General features: G+C 45.8%; 1 protein-coding gene across 2 annotated transcripts; it reads right to left on the minus strand.

Moving 5' to 3' along the window:
* Positions 1-1787: 1787 nt before the first annotated feature.
* LOC109481699 (homeobox protein aristaless-like 4) lies at positions 1788-20609 on the minus strand. 2 transcript variants are annotated; one of them, XM_019784286.1, is made up of 5 exons: positions 20125-20609; positions 15033-15219; positions 14100-14208; positions 3197-3331; positions 1788-2158 (listed from the first exon to the last, which is right to left on the minus strand). In XM_019784286.1, the coding sequence occupies exons 1-5, from the start codon at positions 20300-20302 to the stop codon at positions 1871-1873; spliced, it is 897 nt and encodes a 298-aa protein (XP_019639845.1). In that variant the 5' UTR covers positions 20303-20609; the 3' UTR covers positions 1788-1870. The 2 variants fall into 2 exon arrangements, with proteins under 2 accessions (XP_019639845.1, XP_019639844.1); XM_019784285.1 differs by having other exon boundaries at positions 20116-20609.
* Positions 20610-26404: the final 5795 nt, after the last annotated feature.

Raw genomic sequence — 26404 nt, forward strand, 5'->3', positions numbered from 1 at the left:
TAGACCTTCGTCATCATCGACAACCCTTAGCATGATTGGTTTAGGTAGTAAATGTTGGAACACTGTGGAGACAGTTAGTGCCGTCTCTTGGGTGGATTTTGTTATCGCTATGGATGTACTGGTCGGGATAATCAGAATTAACTTTAATTGCCGTTATCGCTATGGATCTGCGTGTTTTGCAAACTAGTCGGGCTATTCAGAAGAATTAACCATAATTGTCGGATAATAGCAGTTTTAATACACCATATCTATATATTTTTCTAGGCATATGTGCTGCCGTAAGACCATGGACAAGGAAGCTAACGAGGTGACACAGTCACAGTAGTTAGTAGGGGTAGGGCTTAAGTTTAATAGTAGTTTAGGGTTTTTCTAATTATAAGTATATGTACCTCCATCAAATTCCTAGCTAATCCAATTAACTTTGGAATGATCGACAGCACAGCCAGTGGGTGTTCGTCTCGACTCTGTTTTATTCCATCTGAGAACACGGTACAATAAAAATCACGTATTTGGAGATACTCCACTGTTTAGGACGGAATGTACGGGATTCTGGTTTAGCATCGGGCCATAGCAAACGTCGAAAACATACTAATACGTAAAATGGAAACATTGAACGACATATATATACTCTGGTCCCTTCAACGTGTAACGGATATACTTACACAAATAGAACTGTCTTTGCACACTTGCGGTTAAAACATCTAAGACCACAACAATTTTGTGATTCGGAATTGATTGTCTTACTGATCATTTATACATGTACTCCCCTGTGGTATCATGAAAATTTAACGATTGATAATATCGCCATGGAGCAAACAAAACCACTAAGGACACACAATGGAATTTAAAAACTTTTGCCAAAACATACACAAAAGGAAAGAAAATCACATATTGTTGTAACCAGCATATTTACAGATATTTAACTGCCTTATGTATACTCCTCAGTCAAAACAAAAGACTACAGGAAAAGAAAAAAAGAATAAAAAGAAAAATCAAAAGGTAACACAAAGTAAGCTATCATATCAACTGGCATATTTACACAAATTAAACTTTTTTTGTTCTCAATTGTTAAAACATTTGAAACTTACTTTTCAAATTTCTTTGATACTAATCACCCAGATTTTCCTAAAATAAAACGGGAATTCACGATCATGAATACAAAATCGCCGTCGACACAGCAGTTACACATTGGTAAGAATCAAACTGAAACAATAACCATCAAATTCATAACATTTTTGCTAAAAACGAGAAACGAACACAAAGCAATATCTCATAGTAGCCAACGCTTTTACCGTGTTTACCTTACAAGAATATCAAATTTAACTTCATCAGACAAAAAACTATATTATTTAAAGGATAAATGTACTTTCGAACATCAAACTCTCTTTACATTTTACATATTTTACGATCACCTTCCAATAAGTATACATGTACAAGAAGGCACAGGACATTTATACGGTACTAACTACTTTGGTCTTAAATGTTTAAGATATCCATTGCAGTTTTTTAGGGCTTGGAAACCAGAATTTTCAAAGTCAAGAAGTCAATATTCTAGTCATTTATCCCCATAGTGAGTTGGATCCACACTATCCTAATGTATTTTGACCCTCATGGAGTAAAAATTCCAAACATTTTGACGGAAAACGATTACTGGTAGGACCTGGATTGATTCTTAGGGGTACCACATAGAAAATAGGGGTGATCTTGAGGCTTGTTTCTGCAGTTTTAAATGCCCAAAGTTTGAAATACTGATTCAAATATGCTAATGTGTGTCAATATCATAAAGATTGCCTTATTCAGAATATTTCTAGTTTTGCGGCCCTAAAATTGCATTGAATGCCTTAATAATTCCTATGTAATTCCTACATAATCACTGCACATAGACGCCCCCGAATAGCCCCATGGCTACACTATGTTCCTTGGCTTTTAGTCTCAGCTCGGCGATACTGGACGTTCGCCTGTCCGATTCCGGACTGGGGAAGAACTGTCCAGCTGACGTGGTCATGTGACTCGGGTACGTGTCCTCATTGGTTGTTGGTGGTGAGGCGGAGGTCAGGTAGGAGTGCGCCTGCGTGGCCACGCCCATGAAGCTGGCGGGGTTGGACTGGGGGGCCATGCAGGACGCGTTAGTCGTGGTGGTCCACTGGGCGGGCTGCGCCTGGAACAAGAGGCATATATTAGCATGATGAACATTGCAAAGGATAACAGATATATCAAGCATGCAGGAGGCGTTAGTGGTGGTGGTCCACTGGGCAGGCTGCGCCTGGGGACGATGTAAAAAAACAAAATGAATACCTTTGGATCTTGGCATCATTGCAAAGCTATTACAATTAGTATTCTTTTGTTGACCTGTATTTAACCATTATGTACGCATATGTACGATAAACGTCTGACCGTTTCCAAAATCACAGACAGTTGTTTGAGGAACTGTTTTTGGCAATAAAGGTCTTCGTTTATTAAATGGCATTTCATTATGATCTAATGGTATTTGGATAAGTCAAGGAGCTTCAAACAGAAGCTCATTGGATCTGTCAACCATTTGTTCGCCTAACTTGCACGCTACTAAGACGGGTTGCAGTCCACGACGGGGCGTTAAGCTGCATGGATCCACTGTTCATTAGACTTGATGAAAAGAGCTGGATCAATTTCCTGGCACTAGGAACTTGTACTTGCGCTGTACATTGCGTCTGTCTTCTCTGGTCTCAACTAGTGGATGAGTAGCTAAACTGTTCGTTGGTCTCATTAAGCTTAAACTGGTTCGAGATCACCTGATTATTTTCTAAACGTTTTATAAGGGGTTCTGTTACATCTCTGAATAATTTTATCAGGTTGCTGAATTACCAACCTGAATGATTGAGTGGCAAAGTTCTTTGTTCAGAACCACTTGTTTAACAAGAGCAGACATTTCGATGACCTTCTGTCAGCTTCATCAAGGCAATCTTCAAAGAGGAATTGCCCTGATGAGGACGTCCGATGGTCATCGAAACTGATAGCCTGGGTGCCATCCGATTTGAGACGGCAACGCCGATTTTTCAGGCTACCTAACTGAGGAGGCTGTGGTATAATTTCCTTGGGGGCGTGTTGGCCCTGGAGCAGAGGAGCTGGCCTATGTAGGTCCTGGGAAGAGTCTGGCACCCAGGCTATGTGTTGTCTTACTGAAACGTCTTGTAAGACGCCGTGTCTCGTCTTGACGCACCTGTGTGTACCCGTTCTGCCTCTGTCCCATGGTGATGTCGTACGGATCCGCGCCGAGCGCCACCTGGCGGATTCCGGCCATCTGCTGGAACCGCTCCTTCTTCCGCCACTTGGCGCGCCGGTTCTGGAACCACACCTGGACGGGCACACACGAAAGAACGATTTAATCACACAGATGTATATGACGTTGTCAACATGTCAAGTGTGATGGGATACATATAATAGCATTGAGGCAGTCCCATAAGGTAGAGCGTGGGTGCATGCGTGGATACCCTGGGAGCCAGACTAGTATCGGGCCGGTAGCCGTTTTCCTTCGGCAGCCAAGAGCCCTTTGCCCGCTTATCTAAATTACCGGCACGGAGGAGTTGAGCCCAGGAGAATTTGTCCGGCCCTAGAACTAGTGGGTTGAAGACAGTCGGGGCCAGGACTTGAGAGACAAAGGTTCGGTTGGCGTGTGTGCTAGGTTAGGAGACTTGGATTTAACAGTTTTGGAGACCGGAGCAGTCTCTACACACCTTCACGTCCTAAATGATATATCTTTTAATGACTGACTTGATATTAGCCTTTCTTTCGATTTCTTTTTTTTTTCTGTGACGCATTTCAGACATTTCTGGGACACACCCTGGGTGTCTTCCTATACAGTTTCCCAGCGGGGCTTCCGTCTTTGATGAGGGAGTGAGTATTCTGGAGACGGTCTGAACATTTTTAGCCGAACTCTTCTGTTTTGGGCCCGGTACATCTATCATCCCGCGGCATGACTATACTATGACTGACGTGCAGATTTTTCCCCCGGGTCCCCCCTCAGGTCCGACATGTGGCGGTGCGACATCGCGGTGCCACCAGTGACATGTTCCCCGCCCCTCCTGCCGAGACACCGCCGGGTATAGAGCCGCCGTGACCAAACCGGTTAACTCTCCGGGCAGATAGCAGAACTCTATCTTTTCTCACTGCAGATGTGGTACTGATAGCCTAGAACAACACACACAAACGCACGTACATACATACAGGCGAGCGCACGCTAGCCTGGCAATAGCCGCCGTGACCAAACCGGTTAACTCTTCGGGCAGATAGCAGAACTCTATCTCATCGCAGATGTGTTAAACTAGCACAACACAATGGAACAAACACACGCACGTACACACATGCATGCACGTACACAGACACATACACACACACACACACGTGAACGCGCCGCGCAAACACACACACACGCACACACACACACGCACACACACACACACACACGTGAACGCGCCGCACACACACACACACACACGCACACACACACGCACACACACACACACACACACACACACACACACACACACACACACACACACACAAAAACAAACACACATCGCGAAGCAAGCAAAAGGACTTGCAGCAACTAGTTGATAAGAGATAAGCGATTACGCGCCGACGGAGCGCTTTGGGGGTGTTAACTACCGAATCATGACTAAAACAGTACAAGCTTGAGAGATACCATGGTTTATAGAAGACGTTTTTCTTGTCATTTATCTACAAAACGTTTGATATTCAAAACCATTTGGCAACAAAAGTGGAAGTACAGTACACTATTAGACGCGAAGTTAATGAGACTTTCATGAGATTTCAAAGTCAAAACTACTTCAAAGCAAGTCTTGTTTTTATTTTACGCAACAGTTGGAGAAAATGGCTGTTTTCAGTGCACCCGATACAGCATTTAAACCGGGGAAGTAACAAGTGCAATTGGCGTGGCCACGGCGATGGCAAAAACACTTGGCGACCTCCGGGAAGTTGATAGCCTGGATGCCAGACCCATAGCATGACATAAGTTGATGCAATCCATAGCTTCCAAAACTAATGTTACATTACCCAATTCCAAGGACCCAATTCAAAACCAGATTCTTCAATATGCTCCTTACATGCCCTACTCAGATATCACTCAGTGTACGTTGGAAAATTTATGAGTCACTACAAAAGCGACGCCATATTGTAAATAACAGACATATCTCCTGAATTACAGAATGTATGATACTCTCGTTAAGAAAACACAATAGATCAGGTTTAGTATCACTATAGTTGAGCAATAAAGTTGATTGATTGATTGATTGATTGATTGATTGCTTAATATCACGCCAGCAATGGTAATCCTAGGACCGAGGAGCTGGCCTGTGTAAACCCTGGAAACAGTCTGGCGTCGGGTGCGGCAAACTGTTCTCTCCAGCGGACCAACTCTCCTGACATGCTATTTCTCCATTTGGCCGATTTCTACTCTTTCTTGCCGCCTCCCGAAGCCTGGTAGAGGCTAGCAATTTCTACTCTTTCCAGCCGCCTCCCGAAGCCTGATAGAGGCTACTCAGCAGTGGCAAAACACTTGGCAAAACACTTGGCGAAGTTGTTATTGAAATCTCCGGGAGCGCAGACAAACGGAAACGCCCCTGTGCTCCCGCCAGACGCGCCACTTCCCTCTCTTTGCGTTTGGTGGTGACCCCGAACGGCGGCGCGCCCCCCTCCCACCGCGCCTCCTCCAAACTTTCCCGCCCTTCGGACCGCACGACCGGGCCGCTGACGCCAGCGCAACGGGAGGGGGATTCCCGCACACATGGGCCCCGTCTGCGAGGGACGGGTAGCCGCTACCAGGCTTCGGGAGGCGACTGGAAAGAGTAGAAATAGGAAAAATAGAGAGATAACATGCCAGGGGAGTTTGGTCGAAGAGATAACAGTTTTTCGGGAGCGGCAAACTGTTCTATCCTCGACCAAACTCCCTTGACCTGCTCTCAAGCATCTCTCTCTGTTGGCCGGTTTCCACTCTTTCCAGCCGCCTCCCGAAACCTGGTAGAGGCTAATAATTGCCCAAATAGAGAGATAACACTGGCATGCCAGGGGAGTTGGTCCGCTAGAGAGTACAGTTTGCCTCACCCAATATGTACTGTGTTAGTGTAGCGGTACGAACCAACTCCCCTGGCATGTTATCTCTCTATTTGGCCAATTCCTACTCTTTTCACCCGCCACCCGAAGCCTGGTAGAGGCTATGCGCCTCCAACAACATCTTAGGACTGCAGCAACGTCTTGAAGTCGGGAGAAATCACGCACCTGCTTCTCAAGATGTCTCAGAATCATGCCCAGAACCTCCGAGGAGACTTCTCGCCAAGGTCACGCCCGGGACGCGTTGGGATAGGAAGAGGATATGTTTCTGTTGGAATTTTCCACCAGATTTTTCACATTCCCAAAACCCTGACGAACTATATTTTCAAAATAATAATAATAATAATAATATAAATACGCAAAAATTGTCGATAATATAATGCCTACAGGTAGAAATTCCTATTCCATTGTTACAATAAAATCATACGCAAAATTGTCTGCCTATAGGTAGAAATTCAAACCCACTTAAAAATCGTCAAACTCCTTAAAAAAAACGTCTTCGAATCTAATCGATCAACTTTCGATAGACGATTTCCGTGTCCTTGCTTCTGTCATAGAACGGACAACCCATGGATTGCAAAGTGTACTTCCATGACCCGCTAAAAATTACTATTCTTTAGTCATTTTGGCCAAATCTACGATTTTTCCGACAACCCATTGGAGTCTGGTATTGGAGTCTGCTACCTAGAAACTACGGAAACTCCACACGTATGACAGAAAAGGAATCTGTGACAGTCATCTCTGCCACCGCTCCAAACCCTTTTCCTGTTCCGACCGTGAAGTTGGCACGCGCCGTCACCACTGGACGGAATCCCGGGCACGGCAGGCGTGTACCGAAGTTTTGTTTCCAACTTCAAGGTTGCCGCTTTCGTCAACGTACGTCAAGGTTGGAACAAACATGGCGAACCGCACGCACACATACATCACATCATTGCGGATTTTATATCACAAGCCGAGGCTGGAGATCAAGGGAACAATGATATAGTCATATACACGTAGTAGCGATGTCACGTTTACTACTTTTCAAGGACTACAACCAACGTAGACAAAAGATGACATACAAGTACGTTATAATCATCTAGTTGATCAACTTAATAATAAAATAGAGTGTGACTGTCCATGATCATAAAAAAAAAATTATCCATATTAAACTGGGGCCGGTGGGAGCTAATCTGGAGCCATCTAGGATTTTGGGATGGTCCATGTTAAAATTGAGCACAAGGAATATTGCAGATCAGCTGATCTTCCCGTGGCTCCGTGACAACATGGTGCCTGTCTGTCAAGAACAGATCCAGAAGCAATTCTGCCAATTTGATACTTCCCTGCCAATATGATACTGTCTTGCCAATTAATCTTCAATAAATACTGTCTTTGCAGCCACCAAAAGATCTGCTGTGAGATCAGTTCCCGGCCCATCCCCTCGCTGTCCGCCTCGTGTCTTCCCGCCAGACGGGGGCAGATCAAAGCGGCGGGCCGGCCGGAGAGGAGAGGAGAAGTGCCGCGGAAGTGCCGCGTGAGCTGCGGGGGAGGCGGGCGGACGGGGCGGGAAATGGACTGCCCGACACCTCATCAACTTCACATCACGGCCTAGCCTTTATCAGGCTTCAGGAGGTGGACGGAACGGGCGGGAAATGGAGTCTCTGACAATTCATAGCTTTAATATAGCCTCTATCAGGCTTCGTGAGGAGGCTGAACACTTCATCAACATCACATCACGGCCTAGCCTCTACCAGGCTTCGGGAGGCGGCTGGACACCTCATCATCACATCACGGCCTAGCCTCTACCTACCCTGGATGCCAAACTAGTATCGGGCCGTTAGCCGTTTTCCTTCGGCAGCAAAGAGCCCTTCGCCCGCCTATCTAAATTACTGCTACGGGGGAGTTGAGCCCGAGGGGTTTGTCCAGCCAAAATCCCCCCACCCCCGCACCAGCGGGCGAAGGGCTCTTGCGGCCCGGAAAACGAGTTCTGGCTTCCAGGGTAAGCCTCTACCAGGCTTTGGATCCTCTACCAGGCTTCGGGAGGCGGCTGGAAAGAGTAGAAATTGGCAAGAAAAAAAGATAACATGCTGAAGGAGTTGGTCCGCTAGAGAGTACAGGTTATCTCTCTATTTGGCCAATTTCTACTCTTTTCAGCCGCCTCCCGAAGCCTGGTAGAGGCTAATCACGGATAGGGCGGGAAATAGACTTCTGACACCTCATCAACATCACATCACAGCCAGCGGGGGGCAGGGCCAAGCAGACGTGGGGTGGAAGAACCTCTCAAAACTGCCAAAGATCATTCGGGAGAGGGAGGGCGATGTTGACAGGTGGTCAATTGAAACAAATTCATCATCATCATCATCATCATTATTATGATTAGAAACAAATTATCCAATACAAATTACCTAATATTTTTCCATTCTTGCAAGACCACCAAATGCGGTCACAACAGCCAGTTTTGTCCCTACACAGACGTTGTTTATAGTACAGGTTTGACAAAGGACGTTTCTACAAGACAAGATGAAAGCTCCTAAATCCTAAACAGGTCTTTTCTCCCAGTTGACTTGCCGACGTGCTTTCCTAACGAAAATGTCACAAAATTTACAGGATTGGCAAAGACGATCTCGTAAGGCACCGAAACTCCGAAAGCCACTGTGCAAGAAGAGAGCAGAGACAGAAAAGAAAACGTGTTTCTCCCAATCACTGTGTACTTGAATCCAGTTTGTCTCTTGTCTGGATCATAAAGATTCAACTGGATTCCTATGTGCAGGAAATTGTCCTTTACGTCCCAGACATGTTTTATACCAGCCCTAACGTCCCAGGAACCGCCTGGAAAAGTTTGTCGTTAGGACCAGCCACTTGAGAGCGCCCATCTAGAATAACAGTTTATAATTTGTCTCTACCAGACTAACTACACTGGCTAAATATATAGGAGAATAATTGCCAGGGGAGTTTGGCCGCCTTGTAGAAAAGCCTGTTGGAGGCTACCAACGATAAAACTTCTCCTGAAAAAGTTTGTCTGTCGTTAGGACGAGCCACTTGAGAGCGCCCATCTAGAATAACAGTTTATAATTTGTCTTGTGCCGGGGCGGACCTGCGGGGCTCCCCGTGGAGACCGTGGCTCCAGTGACGGGAGATGATTTGTCTCAAATCTCATTAACTTCTGGTCACCAGATGGTGGGAAGTGCTGAGGACTCGGCTCGGAGCAGATGCTGGGTACTAGGGAAACTGTAGCCTCCACCAGGCCTTTCTACGGGAATACGGATCGTAGAATTCGGCAAAAAAAAGAGAGTAAAATTGGCCAAGGGAGTCCGGTCGCGGGGACTCCCCCGGAGGTACTAGTAGTTTCTATCCCTGCGCGGCCAGTCAAACCCCAAGACGGCCAAACTCCCCTGGCAAATATTCTCCTATATCATATATAGCCAGCGTAGTGAGTCTGGTACCGTAGAGACTACTAGTATATTACCAGACTTCGGGAGGCGGCTGGAAAGACTAGAAATCGGTCAAATAGAGAGATAGCATTCCGGGGGAGTTGGTCCGCTATAGAGTATATTTTTCAAACTGTTCTCACCAGCAGAACAACTCTTCGCAACGTTTTCTGAGTCAGCCGGGACTCTTCCCTGAAACGTAACTATTTCCTAAAGTATCGATCTCTTATACGAGAAAGTTCGCCATAGACAGGGAGGATCTGAGGCAAGTTGTTCCACAGAACAAGATATAAACGGGTTCTTTTTAGTTTAGGTTCATTCATTTGCCCTATAGTGCCCTGACTTTGCGCGATGATCTTAAGTTAAAACTAAACTCTTTCTATATGCTATGCTCATAAAATGCCATTTATTAAAGAAAAAAAGACAAAATAATCACCGATTCTGAACAGTACATGACATGATTCAGACGACCTTCCTCTTTTTCTAGGAAACTCAGGAACTTGAGGAAGCCGTTCAAGACCGTCAGTTGGATCCCAGCCAAGAGACAACCATAGCTTTCAGATGAGGGCATGAGGCGACCATAATTCTGAGCTGGTCGCGTGAGAAAGGTTCATACAATCTGCAGTAAAAAACGTGGTGCCGTGAAAACTCCGCGGGGGAGACAGGAGACAGGTCAACAGAAGCACGTGCGAGTCATTCAGCACAAGGTATGTCGTTTGGGCAGCATTACATAACTTTGAAATGGAAGAAAAAAAACATGAAGTCAATAGTGCGGAGAAATATTAGCAACCGACAAATTCAAATTTAACAGATTTCCCACACTAAAAACAATGACGGTGTTTAACGCCAGGGGGTCTAAATATCAAGACAGCACATCGATATCTAAAGCCTTCTTGAATCATTGTGTTTACAGACAGACACACACACACGCACGCGCGCACGCGCGCGCACGCACACACACATGCACAAACACACAAACACAAACGCTACGGAAAACATAACTTTTTTCGTGAAGGTAAAAGTCAACAAAACATAACTGTACCAACTTTTCTTTTTTTTTTCTACAGGAAGACTATATAATCCTCTAAAGCCCAAAGTTCCTCCGGGCGAAGCAGAAATATTTCAAGTTCCACCAAGTTGGCAGCGGCCCGGCAGCCTAGCCTCCGTATCAGGCTTATAGAACTGGGGATTTGGTGGTCTTCGGCTGTTTTCTGATTAGACCAGTTTTAAAAACGGGGGTAATTCAACCAGGCCGGCTATGTTGTCTATATGCAATCAGAAAATAGCATATAAAAGCTCCCAGAGACCCTGAAGACCCCCAAACCGCCCAGTTTTTGGCATGCTTTGGAGGCTAGCGGTTGTAGGGTATCGGCAGCCGACACATCAGTAAGGGAGCCGCCCGGCGCATTCCTGCAGAAATGGGGTCACGATCGGTCATTATCGCCGATATTTCCCCAGTGGAAGCGGGGCGTTCTCGCGTTACTTACGGGTCTCGATATGAACTTGTTTCGTGGCCGTCCCAAAAGTGTGCTCTCTTTGTTGTTAGGGTTGTATATTTTAGGCGTTTTGGTGGGCTTTCTACGCAGCTACATTGACAGCTTTTCATATTCCTTGGTATATTATAAAGCCATTAAAGGCCCATTGAAGAAGAACTGACAAATTAGAAAGACGACGAACCGCCTTTAAAACGTCCAAAACAAACCTTATCTGCACTTGGAGAGCAGCAAAAGTGCACAAATGAGCGAGGGATGATTCGATTGTCCCAAGCTGATTTTGTTGAAAGGATGTCTATAACTGTATCTGTATCTGTATAGCCGATATAACCTCCCTTCGGGGTAACACACCAGCTTCGCAGGCACGCGGCGCGGCGGCAGCTAGATACATCACACCGAACGACTTGTTACACTCAACCTTTTCACATTTACTTGCAAGATTTGTGCATAGGTAGGCGCTGCAATATAATAAAGGGAGAATATTTTGATAATAAAAGTATAATGACCCAACAACTTGAAGGGAAGGCGTTTATTTGAACGGTAACTGTCAGTGAATAGCACCCAAATTAACGCCCCCTCCTGTCACAGTTTTACAGTTAACAGTGTTAGTAGGATGTACAGACAATCTTATAAGCATTTCGGTGCCAACTGCTGTCTTTTTATCTGTGAGAAAATCTACTCTACAAACCCCGATCTTCCTTTGGGACGAGAAACATTCCAAGTCAGGAGTTAACGGTTGAGAGTTGTGTTAGGTGAACTTCCACGGGAACTTTGTCAGCTGCGAGACGTTGTAGTGTTAGTAACAGTAGCGGTGCCCACAACAGTGACGTGATACGCTGTGGGGAGGACTAGACTTCAGAGTTCAGACCTTCCCCAAGGAAAATGCTGTTCTCATACCACAGTAGCCTCGGTGACAGACACTTTGGAGTTTTTCTTTCTTTTCTAACGAACAAGTGTCAGGACATTGTCAGCTCAGAGGCTTTGTACTGTTTTCGGAGTTCCCAACAACAGAGTCAGAGAGACCCGATCCCGACCATACTAGCTATACTGGTGACAGACACGCTGGGTCCTTAGGAAAGCCTGATGGAGGCTAGCAGAAAGCTGCAGCGTTGTTGTGTTTACCTAGCTTCATTGATGCCTTAGGACTTTTTGTCAGCTCCGAGGCTTTGTACAGTTTTCAGACATAGAGTTTTCCACAACACAGAGAGAACCGATCCCGACCTAGCCTGGATGCCAGACCCAAAGCACACTGGACACAAAATATCTCAGTGTGCTAGGCTCACTGACATATTTGTGTCCAGTGTGCTATGGGTCTGGAACCCAGGCTAATCCCGACCATACTCCCCGTCCTGGTGACGCACAAGCCAAGCCCTTAGGAAAGCCTAGTGGATGCTAGTAGCGTTGTTGTGCCGATCCACAAGCCGGGTCCTTAGCAAAGCCTGGTGGATGCTAGGAGTAGGAGAAAGCTGCAGTGTTGTCCGGAGGCTTTGCACTGTTTTCAGAGTTCCCCACAACACAGAGAGAACCGATCCGGCCCATACTCCCCGTCCTGCCGATGGACAAGCCGAGTCCTTATCTTATCACCGCCCGACCCTGACCTGCCGATAACAGGTCTGATTACCCGGAATAACAGAAAAGGTTCAAAAGTGCAAACTCCTCTCAGAGGTGTCGGAATACCCGGGCATATAAACAGGCTACAGGGAGGTGCCAAGTGTGCGCAGTAGCTTTCCGTAGTAGATAGACACAGACCGGCTTGTTTGGAAAAAAATTCTGCAGCATGTTTCAGACAACGGTTATTCTCAGTCAACGTCAAAGTACCGATTATCCGAGACCAATTACTACTCAATTGACACTCTCTCTTTTTAACATTTTGAATCATGCCACCATTTGACTGCACTTCGGCGCAAGGACTGAGATTACCTCACTGGCCACCTCTAGTAGTCTCTACGTGCTGACAGAAAAATGCTAACATATCTTTTACAGTCCATCTTCTTCTTTTGGTATCTTCAACTGAGAACAAATACTGCATAATGCTTTCAAGTACATGTAGTTGCCATTTGCCAACCACGTAGCCGAGGCACCCCTACTCTTTAAATGTCTTTTAGTGAACTATTTATTGCATTCAAAGTGTACTCCTATGGCCGGATATCGTCCTCTGGTGTACCATTCAGTATTTTGCCAATTTCTACCACAGCTGTATCTCCAGCACCCTTTTGAGTCTGGTAGAGATTGTACGTGCAGCAGTTTGACACCCGAGGTGAGGGTCCCCCCAACATGTACGTATTGAGTTCAGATATATCCGGTCTTGGGGACGTTTCTGATGACTTCTGCCACGTGATAAAATAAACGCTGCTCACCTGCACCCCGGCCTCTGTACATGTGAGAACCTCCGAGTTCTCTCTCATACACACCATGTACCAGCAGATGGACAGAAACCTGTATTTCCTTACATGATTACACAAATAGTGAAATACAGCTGCTACTAGTACATAATTTACTAATCTCCAAGCAGATCCCTCTCGGTGGCAAAAAGACAGTATTGGCCAGGCAGTATCCATTGGCCAGAGAAGATCTGCGGCCACCGACGGGGGTACCGACAATAAAAACGGCCATACATAAAAAGCTAACGATCATTCCCCCACAACCTCTGCTTGGAGAGTAATAATTTACTGCTACTTTAAACTTTTTCCCGTTTAATTTGATATTATGCGATATTATGTAGAACTTCAACCATTTCAAACATCGTTGTTTTACACATTTTCTTGCTTTGTAAGCCTACCTGGGTTCAAAATGACGTTTAGGGATTAAAAGATCAACGTCGCTACGCCACAAAAACGTCTTGAAAAACTGCCCACTCCTCTGCGCAACTTATTCTCGAGCTGCGCTGAGTTGCCGACAAGGTGAAATATCGACGCTAATAAGTTATCGAAAATGACAATGTAGATGAGAAAATTTAAATAATTTGTATTTTCTGTTACGTTTTGGCGCAAAAATCTTGCCTGGACGCGCTGAAGTGTGAAATTAGGTGCTCGAAAAAACTTACCTTTGGCGGACTCTAAACAGACAGACATACAAACAAACAAACAAAGTCTCTGACCTGCACCCTGGCCTCCGTGAGGTCCGCCCTGAGAGCCAGCTGTTCGCGCATGTACACATCCGGGTAATGTGTCTTCTGGAACACGCGTTCCATCTCCTCCAGCTGGAAGCTACGTCAGCACAAAAACAACATGGGGGCGGGTCAGAATAAAAACGGCGGAAGGTTGCGTAGATGATTCACGTAGAAGGTTACGTAATGCACAATAAATCTAGCAATTACTGGACACCAGTATTTTAATTTTCAATTAAAGAAAGAAATTTTGCGTATGTAATACAACTTTTACAAAGCAAAAAACTGAATGAGTTGGGCGTTTGAGATTATCCACTACTAACTTTTATAGGTGACTGAGAATGAGTCTGAAGACACGTAATACCTTGATTTGTTCAGTAACTCAGTTACATATTGATCCAGACACACGTTTATAAAACAGATTGCCCTTGTAGTACAATGCTAAACTTGCTTCAGTTCATTCTTAGTCACTGACGGCAGACCTTAGAAGCTATCTGGTAAAAGCCTGACTTATGAAACCTTCAAACGTTGATTGAGTCTCATTACGTAATACGTTTACCTGAAATTATATAATTTTCGGTCAAGGTTTTGAAGGATCCTTCACTTAAGACTTTTACTCGCTCATGTCTGCAACATTACAAGTTTAAAGATTACTTTAAACATCTACTAGTGAATTCTTTCATCAGTGACAACTTGGAAGGATAAGGATACTAACCTCCAAATTTTCGATGGCTATCAGTCCATCTTGTTCACGGAGTTGACTGATAGCCATCGAAAATTTGGAGGTTAGTATCCTTATCCTTCCAAGTTGTCACTGATGAAAGAATTCACTAGGAACTGCATCTTTACGTGACAAATGAATCTCTTCAACGATAATTTAAACATGTTTGGGCTTGCGGACCTTCAGCCGTGCTAACAACCCACCTGGTAAAAGTGGTCCTGTTCCTGCGCTTCTTCTTCTTGTCCCCGGCGGCGTGAGAGGAGCTCTCCTCCGAGGAGTCGTCCCCGGGCTCCCGGTCCCGGCCGGGCGAGGCGGGGTCTGCCGGCTTCGGGTCGGCGCTGGTCAGGGGGACCCTGTTCTCGTCGTCACTGGTGGAGTGATGGCCGTCATCTGGGTAAGTGGGAGGGAAATACAGGTTAGTTAGAATCGGCAAAGGTGGCCTTGTGCAAGTTATGGTTAGGTTATAGCCTGGGTGCCAGTGCCACACACACAACACACTAGGCTGAAAGTTATGCCCTGCACACTGGATAACTTTTGGTCTACTAGTGTCCTTCACAGGTCTGGCATCTACAATCTGAAAGTTCGAGTCCCTTGCAGATCTTACTGTTGTGCCCTTGGAAACTACACTTGTCTATTCCTCATTTTTCGCGCGCAGGTGAGTAACTAGCGTTTGGTCAGAGACGTCCTTTCGGATGGGACGGAAAGCTACAAAGGAGAGGAGAGCCACACCTCGAACACGATAAGAGTCCATCGCACGCATCGAAAATAGTAGAGGTATATCCATCCCGGCGTGAGTGGTTCAACTTCAAGCCTTACAACTACTTCAATAATACCAAGGAGCTTTCAATATTTCTATCTATATATTCCTTGATAATACATACAAAGGAGAAGTGGTCAAACCAACTGTTTATTTTATGAGAGGAAGCGGGCAGGGGGTAAGTTGTTTCTACTTCTTTATTTACTGCACGACACCAGAACTGATTTTGTCAGCTTTCCGTGCACATTCGTCGCTGCTAAGTTCACAACTGCAAATTGCGCAAAGTTACCTCCAGGTCCACCTTTCAGCGCTCATAGCCTTGGCTGTGTAAAATGAGTTACGACAAGCCGGGATTAGACCCCGTCCAGAAGCCGTCTTGAGTTTTCCTAGCGAATCTGCCGGATCAAAGCGGCTGGCTGTGCGGCGGCCCGACTTCGCGGCTCGGGTTGCCGGCGTCCCGGGGAGGGGCAGATGTGTCCCGGCGGGGGCAGGTGGCCGCTGGTGCCGCCGAGTCTGGACTGGAACATACTAGACTTATATTTAGACCCTGTTCATACCAGACTAATATTTAGCGGTTTCAACCGGTTTTTCAAAAACTGGTTTTTATTTAACCTGGTGTGAACGCAAATTAACCGGTTTTTTAGGGGTTTAAATCCGATTTTCAAAAACCACCTCGGGAGGTGGTTTTTGAGGGGTTTTTCCACCGAAAAACCTGGTGTGAACGCTAAGGGTTTATTAAACCGGTTTTTGCGTCATAATTCCGGGGTCACGGGGTCAGCATCCTGGCCGTGTGCGACCTCCAAGCTTTTTTGATCGCGTTGTTTTGACCAATTTGAGTTCGTTTCCACTGTTTTTCCACGGTTTTTCTTCATTTTGCTATGGAATCAGCATACGCAACCTGGTCGGCGGTCGGGACGCTCCTGATACTTATTTTTGGAGAGCAGGAGTCGCCGAATTCGAAAAAGCTGGGGGGGGGGGCTCTACCGAAACAAAAATGTTGGATGGAGGAGCCTTGTTTCTCAAAGATAAAGGATCAGTGCTGCAGTATATTAAAGGTAAAGAACCTGAAGAAAGCATACAAGAAGGCTACAACAATTGGAAGAGCGGGAGGAACGGTTATTCAAACTGCAGTCATGGCCGATTAATTGAATATTCACCGGACAGGGTTTTTACAAAACCGGTTATGAAAAGTCTGGTATGAACGCTAAGGGTTTTAGCCGGGTTTTCCTCCGCTTATTATTTAGCGGTTTCAACCGGTTTTTAAAAGTCTGGTATGAACGGGGTCATAGTCTCCACCAGACTCCTTTGCAGGCTGAATAAATAGTAGAAATCGGCAGGCAAGCTGGACCCTCTATGGCCGGCCAATTCATCTGGCCAATGATGTTCCCCTTAGCCGATTTCTGCTATTTATTCAGCCAGCAAAGGAGTCTGGTGGAGACTAGGCGGGGTGGATGTCTGACCGGGGCCTTCGCGAACCCCCGGCGGGGGCAGGTGGCCGCTGGTGCCGCCGAGTCTGGCCGGTGCTCCCGCTGCATGTGGCGGGGACCGGGGCGGTCTCATACAGCTAAAAAGGCTGACATTCAGGTACCGTGTCGAGTAGGACTGTCGGTGTACCAGCAGATGGTCAGAAAATCATCTTTCCTTACATCGTCGAGCAAGGAATATTAAATTCTGCTGTCTTTCCTTTATACATGTCTTCTTTCTTCGTGCTATTTTCTACACTATTTTTCCTGTGAAGTGGTTGCCAGGAAGTCAAAATGTGAAAGCAGATGGTCGGACAAACCTTCCTTCTGTGGACTACTTTAACTTCTTACTAATCTGTAGGTCAGAGAATCTTTTCTTCTCCTGTCTTTTCCTTACTTCTTTCTTCATGTTTTTAAAATACAGCTGCTATATACTTTTATTTCTCGTGTGACGTTCTGAACGACAAAAGAGCACAACAAATACCGCAGCTAAGATTAGCGATAACCAGGGTAGACATAATCGTCTCTCTGTGTCAGAGAACAGACCAAGTCATTACCCGAAAGCCGCCTTGCCTGACAAGCCTAATCCTGACCTAAGAACACGGCAGCAGAACAACTCCCCGGTCTGGAGACGGCGGATAAAACAAGTCAACTTGTTCGTCTAGCCTAGTTACTACTCTCCACAGGCCAGGCAGACTTACATAGCCTCTACCAGGCTTCGGGAGGCGGCTGGGAAGAGTAGAAATCGGCCAAATAGAGACTAAAGAGAGATAGCATGCCGGGGGAGTTGGTCTGCTGGAAAGAACATTTTGCCGCTCCCGAAAAATGTTCTCTCCAGCGGACCAACTCCCCCGGCATGCTATCTCTCTTTAGTCTCTATTTGGCCGATTTCTATTTTTTACTACCGCTTTCCGAAGCCTGGTAGAGGCAATCACGCCGTCCCGAGAGAACTACCTCAGACCGCGTGTCGAAACGGCAGGCGCCGCGATGTTTACTTCGCGTTAGAGTGAGAAGTGTGACCGGCCCGTGTGAACCAAGCTCTAATCGTGCTGTAATGTGTGTACTCCTGTGTGTACCCGGTCCCTCACTCCGCAATCAGAGGTTTGATGCGAAAGTAAACAAAGCGATTCACACGGGCGGTCAAATCGCGTTTATAAGCGCCTTTCCACCAGACTTGAGGCTGCTACCGACGAGCAAGGACCTTACATAAGCATAACGGAGTACAAAAAACTTCCAAATCTACACAATAAAAGTGAGTTCTTTGAAAATGTCTAAATGCAAGGAGCTAAAACTGTGCCTGAAGAAGGGTTGACAGTTTGGTTGAACACCAAAACATTTGACTGATCGCTAATATTTCATGGATAAAGATTCAAAATAAATTAAAAGAACGATTTTTAAAAACGTTTCGCGTGTGAAATCAAACTTCTTGCATCATATTACAATCGTGAAATAGTCGAGTGATCGTCGTCTGGTCCACGGACTAGCGAAGGAAAACAAATTTTTACAAAATCGTTCTGTACTTTCTTGTGTTTTGCTGTCAATTAAATCATCGTGCATCAAATTCCAAAATATGTGAAATTAAGGCTCACACAAATCTAGTTTTGGATCGGTCGCTTGACGTCTAGTGGAAAGGAAAACAGATTTTTCTCGGTATCCTGTTTTTCTGTTGTTTCTTGTAATTAGCGGCGTTTCACAGAACCGTGCGCGCCACAGGCAGGAGGAACGACAACAACCCGGTCTGGAAAGAAAACATTATTTTTCCTGCTCCCGGGGTTTAGGAAGTGGTAAACGGTTTATCCAAGGTGGCCGGAATTCCGTGGAAAGTGGTCTAAAGTAAAGAACAATACAAAATACCCGATCAAATATAGCCTCTACCAGGCTTCGATAGCCTCTACCAGGCTTCGGGAGGTGGCTGGTTTATTCAAGGTGGGCGGAATTCCGTGGAAAGTGGTCTATAAAGCTAAAGAACAATACAAAATAACCCATGAAAAAATAGACTGGTTCTTTTAGCTAATTAGCCTCTATCAGGCTTTGGGAGGCGGCTGGAAAGACTACGGTCAAATAGAGAGATAGCATGCCCGTGGGAGTTGGTCTGCTGGGGAGAACAGTTTGCCGCACCCGTTTCCAGCCGCCTCCCGAAGCCTGGTAGAGGCTATGGTGCCCTTGCATTGTGAAAATCATATCTATACCGTATATACCGCAAATACAAAGAAAAAGGTACGGGTGAAGGGGACACATTATAACGGTTAAGTTGATGAGAGTGAAGGTTTAAGACTACTTACGCGTATACGGTACAGGCACTCATACGCGCACAAGGTAATATATCTTCATATATCTGAAGTGTCAAGTAATAGTACGACATAACATACTAGTAACCACCCGTCGGTCAAACAAACTATCTAACAAGAGTGCAAAAGAAAGGTGATCATGAAGTTATGAAAGTTGTCAATAATGCATGTAAGAAACGACTGTTTCGGTGGCAATTTCAGCTTTGTCACTAAGTACAAGTTACTTTAATTTTAAACGGTTTTCCGGAATTCCCAACTTTACAACGAAAAGTTTTCCACACGTTGTTCGCGTGTCTGAACTCCGACTGGGAAGCGATACAAGCATAACATACTGTTGGCCAAGACGAGACAACACCAACCACGAACAGATTTTCCACCTCGATCTACCTGTCGAGGTTTGCTGATATAATGATGAGTTTTAAAAGTGGAAGCAAGAAGGTTGGTGGAAGGAAGTACTAAGAGAAAACTACGACGATTTTACGGTCTTTATCCGTTTAGAAGGCCAGGATTAATTGTTGAAATTAGATGACACACATCTGGGATGGGGAAGTCCAAATGAGAGAGTAAGACGAATTAAGGCACGAACCTAAAAACAACAATCGCTTCTCATCGTTAGATGACACGCATTTGGGAGAGACTTGGGTTTTGACTTATTTTGGGCGTGTTCTTATGCTGTCTTATTTTGCACTGGTATCTTTTTCTAGAGAGAAGGGAAATTCCACCTGAGTGTGAAAAAATAACTAAATTATAAGTTACGTGCATATAAAAAACAACGAACTTTTCTCACCGGACTTGGCTGCGGTGTCTAGCGGCGACGCTGCGCCCAGTATCCCGGCGATGGAGTGCTGCCTGGGCGCGGGCGGACTCCCGCTAACCGCCGGTCCCGGTATGGCGAGCAGCCCCGCCGGACCGTACGCGTCCTCCCCCTCGGGCCTGCCGAAGCCCTGTCCCGCCTGGTAAGCCATTCTGGCGCCGCTGGATTTCCTCACGCTGAGACGGACTTGATCCTGCGAAGCAGTCGCGTTTTTTCTTTCCTCTCTTGACAGGACTTCTCCGAGGTTCTTGCCAAGTTTTCTTCTTCGACTTGACAACCCGTTTTCTTCTACTCCAGCAAATTTATACAGAGATGCCGAGAGGAAGGTTTAGCTAAAACGTACACCCTGGAAGCAGATCAGGCGAAATCGCGGCGATTTAGATATCTCTGGAGGACTGCTAACGCGTACGGAATGCGGCGAAACTCTTTTCTTTGACTCCGACGTGGTTTCTGCGAAGTTGTGTCTCTACACTGAACTCCAGGCGGCCCCGCCGGCACACTTATCCCAGCCACGCTGTCACCCGGCCGCTGGGGCTTCCACCAATCACGGCGCGAGGGTTCCCACCGCCAGCCAATCAGCAGCGCCGTAAGGGACATAGCTGCGTGACGGCGCGCGGTCGGGTTTCGGCGCCTCCAGGTCCGTCCCGTTCTGAGTTGGGCTGCTGAGGCGCACATGTGGCACTGTTGGTTTGTTTGTGTAACTTATGCTTCTGCCTCTCCAACTAGAGTAAACCGTGTGTAAGAGCCTGCCGCGTGCGCGTAATGGCAGAGAAATAGCGCCGTGTCCAAGCATTTAGACGTGCGTTCTTTGTGCATTTTTGCTGCGTATCTTTTTTATAAACGCCTCTCTCCTCTGAGTGGTGACTTTCACTACAGGCCTCTACCAGGCTTCGGGAGGCGGTTGGAAAGAGTAGAAATCGGCCAAATAGAGAGATAGCATGCCTGGGGAGTTAGTCATTTGCGGCAAAATGTTCTCTCCCAGCAGACAAACTCTACGCAAATGACTAACTCCCCAGGCATGCTATCTCTCTATTTGGCCGATTTCTACTCTTTCCAACCGCCTCCCGAAGCCTGGTAGAGGCTAGAGACTTTCCATTTTGCCCCCAAAATGTACTCTCTAGCGGACCAACTCCCTCGGCATGTTATCTCTCTATTGGCCAGTTTCTACCCTTTCCAGCCGCCTTCCGAAGCCTGGTAGAGGCTAGGCTAGACTTTCGTTGCCCGTACCCCATCCAGGATACAAACTGTACTCCTTTAGCTGGCAAACTCCTCTGACTTACAACACAATCTATTTCAGTATTTGGCCGATTTCCACTGTTTTTCTTGCAGCCTGAGGAGCCTGGGAGATCGAGGCTACAACGGTGCTCGTTTTTCGTTTTCTCACTTCACCTGGTTAGTAGCCTCGTATTCAGACTTCTGTGGCTTTGGCAAGCTGACCAAGATACATATACTAGTATAAGCTTGGGTGCCAGGCTACTAAAGGCAGAGCATCCCTGCAATATGATGTCAAACAAGTCAAGTCAAGCCAGAAATCCGGTTGAACAAGCAACCTTGCAATTGATTAGCAGGCTTGAATATGGGACAAGAAGAATCATATTTTGACTTTTCTAAACGCTTATTTCCTTTCTTAGCCTCTACTAGGCCTCTAACAGGATTTAGAGGCGGCTGGAATTGCGTGGAAAGAGTAGAAATCGACCAAATAGACAGATAACATGCCAGGAGAGTTGGTACATAATGCTGAGGTCACATTTCCAAACCGGGGCCCGGCCGGGCTGTTTCGATTAACCAAAAATCAACAATTTATATCAAGAATATACGCAAATAGATTATTTGCGAAAACATTATTAAATTTTTCAACCTTTTGTTTTTGTGTTGTTGTTTTTTTGTTTTTTTACTTTTTTTATCATACTTTTAGTTCCATAAGACTGCCCGGCTGGGACCCGGTTTGGAAATGTGACCTCATCATAAAGGCGCGTACAGTTTGCCACCCTGAAGCCTGATGGAGGCTATTTAGTTAATTGCCCCCGACTGGGGAAATGTCACTATTTCATTAGCTCATTATCGGAAGAACCGAAGCCGTGAAGACTTCCTCAAACACCCGTAATGAGGAAGATTCGATAAAAGCCGATTATAAACACGGGAAACCTTACAACATCGGAATCGGCGCGGCCAGTTATTTTTCCATCAAGTCCTTCAGACCTCTCACGGGCCCGTTAGTAAAACACAGGCGGGTAACAACACGGGCATCGCCGGCAGGCAGGCTCTCAGCACGCCGCAAGCTCCGCAAACAAGTCCCCCGACTTCCAAGTACCGTCCCAAACCTCACATTCCTCTGCTACCACGCGAGAGAGGTGCTTATGGAACGAAAAGTATGATATAACGGACAACAAAGCACAAAAAAATTGAAAAAATCAATTCGCTTATATTCATGATATAGATTATTGATTCTTCGTTAATCGAAACAGCCCGGCCGGTCCTGTTTTGTTGACGGACCAACTCCCTTGGCATGTTTAATATCTATTTTAGTATCAGTTTCTACTCTTTCCAGCCACTTACGAAGCCTGATAGAGGCTACGCTGCCGTCCATTTACACGGAGTAGTGTCTATCTAGGCTAGCGAAGTCTGAAAGTTCAGTGACGTTTTAGAAACAGTGACTCTTGACATGTTATCTATTTCACTTCAGTATTTGGCCAATTTCTACTCTTTTCAGCCGCATATGAAGCCTGCCTGTTTAACAGAGGCTACTCTGCCGCACCAAAGATGTTTAATATATATATTTCCTTGCATGGAACAGTGTCTAGGATAGCGAAGCCTGACGTTTTAGAAACAGTGGTTCAAGTCTTTCCGGACTCAGAAGCCGAGGAGCAGGATAAAACTCTGAAAGGTCTCGGCAATGATCCGGGAAGGCCGCTCGGTAAGTTTGTTTGGGAAGGCCGCCCCGCCGTATATTTTTGTACGATAAACGTACAAGTCGCCTGACATACCGGGGCACGAGAGGTACAAGGCTGTTGATTGCCCTGGGGACGAGATGTTTTCTTTCCGAATTATCCCGGAGACCATGATTTGATTAGGCTGACGGTTCTCTAACATACACAGCGCCAAATGGGGGCTGGTTAGAGCTGTTGTCACCGGTAGAACTTGGCGAAAACTTCGCAGTTATACCGGGGAGGGTGTTACGTGAAGGAGAGTTGTGGGTTGATGTGTATACCCCGGTCTGAACGCGCTGTATGTAGAACATGTGCGCGGTGTGTTTGTTACCCTGTGGTTGGTTTTATCTGGTGGGGAGAAGGAGGGATACGGAACATATGGATAGGGAAAGAGAGGGGGGGTAGCCTCCGAAGCAGGCTTATAGAACTGGGGGTTTGGTGGTCTTCGGCAGTTTTCTGATTAGCCTCCGTAGCAGGCTTATAGAACTGGGGGTTTGGTGGTCTTCGGCTGTTTTCTGATTAGCCTCCGTAGCAGGCTTATAGAACTGGGGGTTTGGTGGTCTTCGGCTGTTTTCTGATTAGCCCAAAACAGGGGTAATTCAACCAGGCCGGCTATGTTGTCTATATGCAATCAGAAAATAGCACATAAAAGCTCCTGAAGACCCCCCCCCCCAGTTTCTGGCATGCTATGGACGCTAGGGTGGGGGGTTGTAGGACCCACTGGGTGACGTCGAAATTAAAACGAAATTCCGAAGAGCAAAGATAATCATTACTCTAAACAGAAGTTAAGTTTTCGGCGTTTTTATTGTTCTTTGGTTTTTGTACTGGTATATTTTTTTTAGTTTGCGCCAGCGAAGAAAACATATGACAGTCTGGCAAATGGATACTGCCATCCCTGCCAATTTGATACTGTCTTTGTAGATACCAAAAGATCTGGCTGGAGATTACATAATAATTACATGAGGCATATCTTCAATCTCTAAGTCTAAGCAGATGTTGGAAGGCAAAGTCCGATTTTCCTACTTCTCCATAGAGTGAGAGGGGGAGAGAGAGAGGGAGAGAAAGAGGGGGAGAGAGGGGGAGGTGGTCTGCAGAAAGAACTGACAAAAAAGGGGGAAAGCACATTTTGAGCCCCATCAAAGAGCCCAATTGTAGAGCCTGCTAAGGATAGGCTATCCAGCCTATAGCCTGGATCCTGGACGTTTTAGCTGACGGGCATTCTCTTGGTCACTTTCATTAAAAAAAACTTGAAAAAGCAACCGAAAGAGCCTAGCATCTACTCATGATCTAGGCTATGCCAAGAATGGCTACCACTCGTTGACGACGCGTCAACAATGGACATTTTTCGATCAATCATTCGGGAGGCGGCTGGAAAAAGTAGAAATTGGCCAAATAAAAATAGAGGTAACATGCAAAGGGAGTTTATCTCTATTTGGCCGATTTCTACTCTTTCCAGCTGCCTCCCGAAGCCTGGTAGAGGCTAAATCATTCGGTCAATCGAGTTGGCGGTACAAATTAAAAAAAAAAAAGACGTCCAAAACAACCACGAAACGCTAAAGCTAGCTTCAACAGACCATATACCGATATACTGTGGAAAAACCGCACCAACCAGCCAAGAGGCCTTTGGCCACTGGAATCCACACTTGGCCGGCAGGTACTGTTTTGCAACAGGAAGATGTGCTCGGAGATTAGCGAAACGCTACATTTCAAATGTAGCCTTCGTCATCAGAACCTGGCCTTCCATCGTTGCTAGGATACGTCACCATGGAGACCGCAAACATGTCAACTCCAGTCGGTCCAAATGACCCAGGGACACAGTCTGTGCCGTGCGGTTCTGTAAAGTTGGGGCTGATGTCACTGCAGTACATGAAGCGGCGAATAAAAGTATTTGGATAGTCGACAGGGATCATGTGAGATTACGTGATGGCCTGCCATTACACAAACCACACAACAGAACATGGAAATATTACCCGCACTTACTAACTCACCATCCAAGTGTTAAATTTAAAAAAAAAATACAGTTTTCCAAAATCATTTTTCAAGAGCGGGACTTGCGTTTTTAATTAAGAAAGATCTGTTCATTTTATTAGATATCAACCTGTATATCTTTTTTAACATCTACCTTTGGTAGCGTGCTTCTTTTTAAAGTTTTTCCTGTTTTAGTACAGCGCTAGCTGGCACGTATTTCCTTTCTTAAACTTTACCTAGAGTTCCTCTTTACCTTGTCTGTTCCTTTCACTGCATACGTTTGATAACATTTTAGTAAAACGGAGCAAAACAAAGTTTCTATTAGGTGAGACGCTAGTACGCCATGTAAATGAGAACATCTTCCATTCTCGCGTCCTAACGATAAAATTTCTTCCACACACTCCAGTATTCAAATAAAGACGCCTTCTCCAAGTGCACTATCAAGGTGCTGAGACGAACGCCAGCTCTACTCAAGACGCCCACTGAGACGGCGGTACATCTGTTCTTTAAGACTCCTGATAATTGTATAAATTGGAGGTTTGCCGTGAGGGGAGAGCGAGGTCGGGTTACGGGTAACTCACACAGCCCATCATGAGCCTCCGTAGCAGGCTTTTAGAACTGGGGTTTGGTGGTCTTTGGCTGTTTTCTGATTATCTCAGTTCCCAAAAAACGGGGGTAATTCAACCAGGCCGGCTATGTTGTCTATATGCAATCAGAAAATAGCACATAAAAGCTCCCAAAGACCCTGAAGACCCCCCAAACCCCCAGTTTTTGGCGTGCTGTGGAGGCTAAACAGCCCCCGAGGCTCTGCAGACCGGGTAATGGGGACAAGGTACAAGTTTTATAAGGTCAGATTTGAGGGGAGATACCGGAGCGGGAGTTATAACGCTAACCTGCCGCCAGGTTCAGCGGGACCAATTGTCAATTTTGTATCGCGGTCATCAAAAAATCTTAAACAGTTTTCTTTCAAGTTAGATAGCATGTAGGTTGGAAACTTGGGACCATTTGACAGTAATATCGTTTTCTATCGCGGTCATCAAAAAATCTTAGGTCGTTTTCTTACAACTTTGAAATTCAAGTTGAATTGGGATCGATTTTCTATCGCAGTAGTCCAAATATTTTAAACCGCCGGTTTTCATTTCAGTGTTCATATTATTAGATTGTGGGTCCCATGTACGAGGTAACAATGTTGGGATCAACTCAGTGTTTTATCGCGGTCATCAAAAAATCTTAAATTGTTTTCGTTCACTAGATGGCATGCAGGTTGGGAACCTCGGGCCGTTTTCTATTGCTGTCATCATTTTCGTCCAAGCAAGGAGAATCTTAAACCTCCTTGATTCATGTTAGTATGTATGTCT

The sequence above is a fragment of the Branchiostoma belcheri genome, unplaced genomic scaffold (assembly GCF_001625305.1).
Source record: "Branchiostoma belcheri isolate BF01 breed outbred unplaced genomic scaffold, Haploidv18h27 scaffold57, whole genome shotgun sequence".
Taxonomy (NCBI): domain Eukaryota; kingdom Metazoa; phylum Chordata; class Leptocardii; order Amphioxiformes; family Branchiostomatidae; genus Branchiostoma; species Branchiostoma belcheri.

Excerpts from the sequence above, each read along its gene's own strand:
- LOC109481699 (XM_019784285.1), bottom strand. The coding sequence starts at position 20,302 with ATGGCTTACCAGGCGGGACAGGGCTTCGGCAGGCCCGAGGGGGAGGAC. Across the intron at positions 14,209-15,032 it reads AACAGGACCACTTTTACCAG|CTTCCAGCTGGAGGAGATGG; the intron begins GTGGGTTGTTAG and ends GTGCTGACGTAG. Across the intron at positions 2,159-3,196 it reads GGCAGAACGGGTACACACAG|GCGCAGCCCGCCCAGTGGAC; the intron begins GTGCGTCAAGAC and ends CTCTTGTTCCAG.